The sequence below is a fragment of the Trematomus bernacchii genome, unplaced genomic scaffold (genome assembly GCF_902827165.1).
Source record: "Trematomus bernacchii unplaced genomic scaffold, fTreBer1.1, whole genome shotgun sequence".
NCBI classification, from domain to species: domain Eukaryota; kingdom Metazoa; phylum Chordata; class Actinopteri; order Perciformes; family Nototheniidae; genus Trematomus; species Trematomus bernacchii.
In genome coordinates this window covers 19,399,082-19,407,500 of record NW_022987720.1, presented here as the reverse complement: position 1 = coordinate 19,407,500, position 8,419 = coordinate 19,399,082, and the positions used below count along the sequence as shown (strand labels likewise).

At 40.9% G+C, this 8,419-nt stretch overlaps 1 protein-coding gene across 1 annotated transcript; it reads left to right on the top strand.

Annotated features, from left to right (window-relative positions):
- The first annotated feature begins 7,454 nt into the window (after positions 1 to 7,454).
- Positions 7,455 to 7,875, top strand: LOC117492311 (ATP-binding cassette sub-family A member 3-like). Its single transcript, XM_034142484.1, has 2 exons — positions 7,455 to 7,533; positions 7,639 to 7,875. The coding sequence occupies exons 1-2, from the start codon at positions 7,486 to 7,488 to the stop codon at positions 7,858 to 7,860; spliced, it is 270 nt and encodes an 89-aa protein (XP_033998375.1). The 5' UTR covers positions 7,455 to 7,485; the 3' UTR covers positions 7,861 to 7,875.
- The last annotated feature ends 544 nt before the right edge of the window (positions 7,876 to 8,419 follow it).

Below are 8,419 nucleotides of genomic sequence, written 5' to 3'. Positions count from 1 at the left end.
TTTTGTTTATTTCAGTTTTTTATCTTCATATTTGTTTTTCCTTTTTGCCGTGGGGGGACAAAAATCCTCCTTGGGTTTCTTGAAATGCGCTATATAAATCCAAATGATTTGTATTATTATTTAGGCTTCTTCTAAAGTTATAAGTCATTGAACTCATAAAATGCTCACTTTGTGTTAACAAACCTTAACTGTGTCTTACTTTCCACACGCATATGTGCAGCTTTGTGTTTTTTATTTAAGTTGTAAAATGTGGTTTCAGGTTCTTGTCAAGGTTGGGGAAAATCAGGACCCAAATGCAGGATGAGTAGAAGCGGGTTTTAAACAAAAAGCTAGCTTTATTTAACAAAAAAGCTGTTGACCATGAAACAAGAATAAATCCCAAAACTGGTAGCATCTAGACAAAAACTGACAGGAACAAACAGAGGTGCAAGGAGGACAGGCTTTTACATATACTGGTTCTATCCATGGCTCAAAACAATTTAGCATATTCTTGTTTTTCTCAATCTACTCTTTGAATATCCTGCCTGTATTCACCAGATCTTGCATTTGAATTGCTTAATCATGCCTGGCAGATTGATTAGATCTGTGATGGGCTGGCTGACCTGCTCATTCACACCTAAACAAGTAGCCTTTACAAAAGGAGGTGAGGACTTTGTGGTCCAAAGCCCCATTAAGAGAGGAATAGAAAGGCTACATCTTGACAGAAACTTGAGGAAAAACTAGAAGACCTGTATGGGACAATCAAGCATTTATTTCTTCCTTGAACACTGAAAACAGCTGTTCGACGACAATATTTTCTAAAGGAAGTCAAGTCCCGGTGACAGCAGGATCATGTTAGAGGATCTTTTCCAGTCTAGCACTTCAGTCTTTTTGTCTGTGGCCATTGTGGGTCTGCTTGTCCTCCATCTTGTTTACTCAAGCTTCAGCTCCAAAAGCAGGAAGAGGGAGCCACCGGGGCCTAGACCATTTCCCCTGCTTGAAAACTTGCTTCAGGTAGATCTCAAGAGACTCGACCACTCTCTTGTTGATGTGAGAACTGTTTTGTTTGTCTTAAGCTATAAGGTATTTTCATTGCTTTAATATGAGACAAATAAAACTGTATTTTAACATTGTTAATTCAATTAGAATTCCTACAGAGGAGAGTCTGTAGACAGTCAGTCTCACTATTTATTGCTCCATCTTTTTAGCTGTCCAAAAAATATGGACCAGTGTTCACAGTCTACTTAGGAATGCAGAAGGTGGTGGTCCTGGCAGGATACAAGACAGTCAAACAGGCTCTGGTCAACCATGCTGAGGAGTTTGGAGAACGAGAAGTCACTCCAATATTCGATGATTTCAACAAAGGACACGGTAAAGAAATGTTTCTTTGCTTTGTTTTACTAGCCTGATTTTGTCCTTGTCTAAACATGTAAAAAAACTCTTCTATCAAGGCATACAGCTGGGGCTTGAGATCTCATGGCTGTCATAATTGTTACATTAAGTCCTAAAACAATGAATGTGTTTGGTATTCTGCTGTATTACAGATATACAACGCGTTTCCTTGGCTGGGACCTTGTATTAAAAACTGGAGGGATTTGATGAAACTGGTGGAGGACAGCATAAAGGAAACAAAGAGCATGATAGCTGACCTGAAGGAGACTCTGAACCCTGACATGTGCCGATGCTTTGTGGATGCATTCCAGACCCGTAAACTGAGTCTTGAGGTAATATGTCTAACTCCAGTGAAACCACCCCGGTTGATGATACTGATCACTGATTAATTTGCCTGTGGCCCTGAGAGATCCTCACACTGCAAATTAAGGAAACACATGCAAAAAGACACAACAGGGTAAGGCAAGGCAAGGCAAGGCAAGTTTATTTATATAGCACCTTTCAACACAAGGTAATTCAAAGTGCTTTACAAAAATGGAAGACATTTTAAAAATGGCATTTAAAATCAGTCATTAAAAAGGAAAGATAATAAAATAAACATTAAAAGAAAAAATACATGGATAAAAGTTAAAAGTTACAGTGCAGTTTAAGATGTGAATAGTTCAATTAAAAGCAGCGGCAAAAAGAAAAGTCTTCAGCCTGGATTTAAAAGTAGTAAGAGTTGCAGCGGACCTGCAGGTTTCTGGGAGTTTGTTCCAGATATTCGGAGCATAATAACTGAATGCTGCTTTACCATGTTTAGTTCTGACTCTGGGGACCGAAAGCTGACCAGTCCCTGAAGACCTGAGGGTTCTGGATGGTTCATAATTTAGCAGTAGGTCAGACATGTATTTTGGGCCTAAACCATTCAAAGCTTTATAAACCAGCAACAATATTTTGAAATCTATTCTTTGACACACAGGAAGCCAGTGTAAAGACTTCAGAACAGGAGTGATGTGATCCACTTTCTTAGTGTTAGTGAGGACTCGAGCAGCGGCGTTCTGAATTAGCTGCAGCTTTCTAATAGATTTGTTAGTGAGGCCTGTAAAGACACCATTGCAGTAGTCGAGTCTACTGAAGAGAAAAGCATGGACAAGTTTTTCCAAATCCTGCTGTGACATTAGTCCTTTAATCCTAGATATGTTCTTTAGGTGATAGTAGGCTGATTTAGTAACTGTTTTAATGTGACTGTTGAAACTCAGGTCAGAGTCCATGACTACACCTAGATTTCTGGTTTTATCTGTTGTTTTGAACATTGCAGACTGAAGCTCAGCGCTAACTTTTATACGTTCTGCCTTGGCTCCAAAAACCATTACCTCAGTTTTATCTTTGTTTAATTGGAGAAAGTTCTGACACATCCAGTCATTGATTTGTTCAATGCACTTACTCAGTGTTTGAATTGGAGCATAATCTCCTGGTGAAATTGTTACGTAAATTTGTGTGTCATCCGCATAGCTATGGTAACTTATTTTGTTGTTTTTCATTATCTGAGCCAGTGGTAGCATGTAGATGTTAAAGAGAAGAGGCCCCAAGATGGAGCCTTGAGGTACCCCACATGTCATATTTGTCAACTCAGATGTGTATTTACCTATAGAAACAAAGTTTTTTCTGTCCTTTAAGTAGGACTCAAACCAATTTAGAACTGTTGCCGAAAGTCCCACCCAGTTTTCTAGTCGGTCTAGTAATATGTTGTGGTCAACAGTGTCAAATGCAGCACTGAGATCTAATAATACTAACACTGAAGTTCTGCCACTGTCTGTGTTTAAGTGGATGTCATTGAAGACCTTTACAAGAGCAGTCTCAGTGCTGTGGTTTGGACGAAATCCTGACTGGAACACATCCAAACAGTTATTTAAATGCAAGAAGTTACTCAACTGTTGAAATACTACTTTTTCAATGATTTTACCTAGAAATGGCAGGTTTGATATTGGCCTGTAATTGTTCATTACTGAGGCATCTAGATTATTCTTTTTTAAGAGCGGTTTAATGACTGCAGTTTTCAGGGCCTCTGGAAAAATACCTGAGTGAAGAGATGTGTTTACTATATGAAGTAGATCTGAGGCCATGCAAGGAAAAACATCTTTGAAAAATCCTGTTGGAATAATATCAAGGCAGCAGGAGGAGGATTTCAGAAGTTGAATAATGTCCTCTAAGTTTTTACCATTAATCTGATGGAATTGTGTCATGGTGTTTGAATTGATATTAGGTGGACATAGGGACAAAACATTTGCTGTACCTGATGTAGAGGCACTGACTGCTTGTCTAATTTTCTGAATTTTGTCAGTGAAGAAGGAGGCAAAATCATTGCACGCCCTGGTGGATAGAAATTCAGAGGCTACTGACACTGGGGGGTTAGTTAGTCTGTCGACGGTAGCAAACAAGGCACGTGCGTTGTTTTTGTTTTTGGTAATGATGTCAGAGAAGAAAGACTGTCGTGCGTTTTTCAATTCCAAATTATAAAGGCCAAGTCTCTCTTTATAGATTTCAAAGTGAACCTGGAGATTTGTTTTTCGCCACCTACGTTCAGCTTTTCGACACTCTCTTTTTTCTGTTCTCACGGTCATGGCCTTTCTCCATGGAGATATTTTCTTGCTAATCACTTCCTTTACCTTAGTTGGAGCAATGGTATCTATAACATTTTTAATTTTTGAATTAAAATGATCTACTAGCTCATTTACTGAGATGTTAGCAGGGGCAAGTGTGGATGAGAAATTATGAGTAAACATTTCCCTAGTATTTTCAGTTAAATATCGCTTTGTGGTTACCTCTTTCTGAACATTTTTGTGAACAGAAATAGAGCTCTCAAAGAAAACACAGGAATGATCAGAGAGTGCAACATCAGTCACCACAACCTTTGAGATATTCAGACCCTTTGAGATAATTAAGTCCAGAGTGTGCCCCTTATTGTGCGTGGGCTCCGCCACATGCTGAGTCAGTCCATAGTTATCAAGAACACAAAACAGTTCTTTAGCCCCTCTGTCCTGGGGGTTGTCAACATGGATGTTAAAATCACCAACAATGACTAAACGGTCAAAGTCAATACACACTATAGACAGCAGTTCAGTAAAATCATCAAAAAAGCTTGCACAGTATTTGGGTGGTCTATAGATATTTAGGAACAGAGCTCGAGAGGAGCATTTCAGCTGAAGGGCCACATATTCAAAAGAAGCAAAGTCCCCATAAGATGTCTTCCTGCATTGAATGGAATCATTGAACAAAATAGCAACTCCACCCCCTTTCTTATGCATTCTTTCCTGACTCATAAAACTAAAGTTGGGAGGGGTTGATTCGATAAGAACAGCTGCACTGTTATTTTGTTCAATCCAAGTTTCCGTTAAAAACATAAAATCGAGATTGTGCTCAGTGATAAAATCATTGATTAAAAATGTTTTTCCTGCCAAAGACCTGACATTTAATAAAGCTAGTTTAAGTTTGTTAAATACACTATCAGTAAAACATTTTGTGGCAAGCTGTGGCTGACATGGAATCACTGCTAAATTTGATAACCTCACACAAACGTTTGAGCACTTCCTGTTTCTAAGCTGATTTACCGCTCTTAATCTATTACCTATCAACACAGATATCGGCAAAGCTACTGGCAGGCAGGGCCCCGGCATGTGCTGGAAAGAGTTGAGAGTGCCATATGCCCTTGAGCCTGGACCCAGCACATATCAGTAAAAGTTTGTTGCGTTTTGTACACACACATCCTTATCAGGCTTCGGAGACTGCAGATGCTTTCTTGAAGGGATGGGAGGTGGTTGACATAGGCACAGTGATGAAGACGGGGGAGATGGTGCGCGTCTCTGCTTCAGTGATTTTGGTGGGCGTCGTTGAGGGGCGGGGGTAAAGGACATGCTGCCAACCCTGCATCTCGCCTTCATGCGGTCATCGAACTCCAGGGGGGAGGGCGAGGGTGAAAGGGTGAGCGGAGAGTAGAGAGAGCTGGGAGATGAATGAAGAGTATCCTCCAAGGCGTTGACAGGGGGGGTGACGGGCAGTGGAGACTCCTCCATTTGTGTCATAGGTCTCCCATAATCAGAACATTCCTCAGGCGGGTGCAGTGATACTTCTTCAGGGTTTTCTGCACAATGTGTTGTGTCTTTCTCCTGTTTTGATTCCTCTTGCCGCTTGTCCTTGGCAGAGGGAACAGATTGCTGACGCAGGCAGTTGAATATGTTAGAGATAAACAATTTCACTCCTGACTTGTTCAGGCAAACTCCATCTGCCTTAAAAAGATGTCTGCGATCCCAGAAAAAGTTAAAATTGTCAATAAAATGGACAGAATGGTCAGTGCAGGCAGCTGAAAGCCACATGTTCAATGCAAACAGTCTGCTGAATCTCTCCACTCCTCTTCTGACTGGCGGTAGAGGGCCACTGATGAACACCTCCGCATTTAGAGAGCTGACAGTTTCCAACAGACATTTAAAGTCTTCTTTCAGCGCTTCTGACTGTTGTTTCACAACATCATTTAAAGAGGGTAAAGAGGTTAACCTATTGCAAGATATCCTCACTCTACCCTGCCATGCATTGGTAAACAGACCTATGTTTATATGACTTTTTACAGACCAGTCAAACCGCTCCTTAAGTCTTCAGCCTCCAAAACATTAATCTCCAAATCCTCCTGTTATATTCGTTTTTTGTAACAGCAATAATATTCGTGGGTCAATTTGACCCAGTGCATGTTTAATTATCCAAAAATGGTCAGAAGCCCCAAAATCCAGATATTTTTTTGTACATAGTTTGTACCTTTTATTACTATCAATGAAATCAATATTTAGTGCAATTGTGTTATTCACCTCTCACAGATCATGGTTCCATTAGAATAAGTCACTCGTTTTTCACAAAACATATACATTCAAACACATTTTTCTATTTTCTTTTTTACATTGGAAAAACCTTGATATAAAATACATTAGTTTTGCATAACATAACATTTTTAAAATTACTTTTAAAATGTTCCAACTTGTTTTCCAATTGGTTGATGTTGATACATAGAGACGAGACACCTCTTCTGTTCAGGGTCAAATTGACCCGTTCACTTAGAATCAAGCCAAATGAGTCATAAGGATTTGTATTGAAAGTATTTTATATAACAGCAATTAAGAATGTGTGTGTGTGTGTGTGTGTGTGTGTGTGTGTGTGTGTGTGTGTGTGTGGTGTGTGTGTGTGTGTGTGTGTGTGTGTGTGTGTGTGTGTGTGTGTGTGTGTGTGTGTGTATGTGTGTATGTGTGTGTGTGTGTGTGTGTGTGCGCAGGACTGTATCCTCCCACCAGCGGCAGAGCCTATATCAACGGCTACGACATCTGCCAGGACATGGCTCTGATCCGCCGCAGCCTCGGACTCTGTCCCCAGCATGACGTCCTGTTTGATAACCTCACCGTCAGTGAGCACCTGCTCTTCTACGCACAGGTACTCACACAATCATGTACTAGTACACACTTAACCCAGCAGTGGCTCAGTCGGTAGGGGCTTGGACTGTGAGCCGTAAGGTTGTCGGTTCAAGTCCACGAACATACCTAAATATGGAGTATGGACTGCTACTTGGAGAGGTACCAGTTCACCTCCTGGGCCCTGCCGTGGTGCCCTTGAGCAAGGCACCGGACAACCCCCTTCCCCCCCACTCCCATTGCTACCCGGGCGCTGTGCAGAGAACACATTTCACTGTGTGTGCTGTGTGCTCTGCATTTGTTACCATTACAGAGGGTTTCATCCTCCAATGCTATCTTCTATCTATTATACAAAAAGAAAACTGCAAATACACATTAGTTTATTGTTATCCTGCTCGTTCATTGTTGGTAGAGAAACTTATTGTGCTGTGTTCTCTTTATGTCTTTAGGTACACCTGTACAAACGTATACATTAGCTCATCCATAAAAGCAACTTTCACAAAGTTTACAATTGCTTGTTTTTGTTTTCTAGAGGTCAACTTTATTTTATAATTGGTGTTTTAATCTTCTCAATATCCAGCTGAAAGGCTTCTCCAGAGACAAGATTCCAGACGAGGTAGACCGCACCATCCGTATCCTGAACCTCGAAGATAAGTGCCACGCTCGCTCAAAGACCCTCTCCGGTGGCATGAAGAGAAAGCTCTCCATTGGTATTGCCCTCATTGGAGACTCCAAGGTGAAGAATGTCATGAGCATTATTCACATTCCTTCCTATTTATCCAATCCTTCCTTCATATTGAACATGTCTCATCCCTTTATTTTCAATCTTATCTATCTTCAGGTGGTCATGTTGGATGAGCCCACATCAGGTATGGATCCGTCAGCTCGACGTGCCACCTGGGACCTCCTGCAGGGGGAGAAGAGGGGTCGCACCATCCTGCTCACCACACACTTCATGGACGAGGCTGACCTGCTCGGCGACCGCATCGCCATCATGGCAGGAGGAGAGCTGCAGTGCTGCGGGTCACCACTATTCCTTAAGAACAAATATGGTAAGAGTTGAGTGGAAATACTGTTGCAGCAGGAAGTCACTGGCAGTAAGTAACCCAATGGATTGTAGGATTGTTCAAATACATCCATCCTTTTTTATTTAACTGTTATTATTTCTGTTTCAGCAACTTATATAATCATGCTTACAATAGTGTTTGTTTTTCTCCTTTTTTTTGCTCTTTTATTTACAGTTTATAGATTATTAAACCAAAAATAAAATATCACCTTCACTTTAAGCATTAATTGTGATAGTTATGGTAAGATGCAAATGAGAATAAAAAGTAATAATTGTAACACAATGGGAAAGGAATAGAGTTCACTAAAGGGAATTGTGTATGTGTGTGTGTGTGTGTGTGTGTGTGTGTGTGTGTGTGTGTGTGTGTGTGTGTGTGTGTGTGTGTGTGTGTGTGTGTGTGTGTGTGTGTGTGTGTGTGTGTGTGTGTGTGTGTGTGTGTGTGTGTGTGTGTGTGTGTGTGTGTGTGTGTGTGTGTGTGTGTGTGTGTGTGTGTGTCCTTGAAAGTATTTTTCGTAGATTTGACCCTGAATGTAACAGGAGGGTTAATGTCCTTCTG

Bases quoted from the DNA above. Each gene is read 5' to 3' on its own strand.
- LOC117492311 (XM_034142484.1), top strand. From the start codon at position 7,486: ATGAAGAGAAAGCTCTCCATTGGTATTGCCCTCATTGGAGACTCCAAG. The intron at 7,534-7,638 runs GTGAAGAATGTC...ATCTATCTTCAG, and splicing joins CCCTCATTGGAGACTCCAAG to GTGGTCATGTTGGATGAGCC.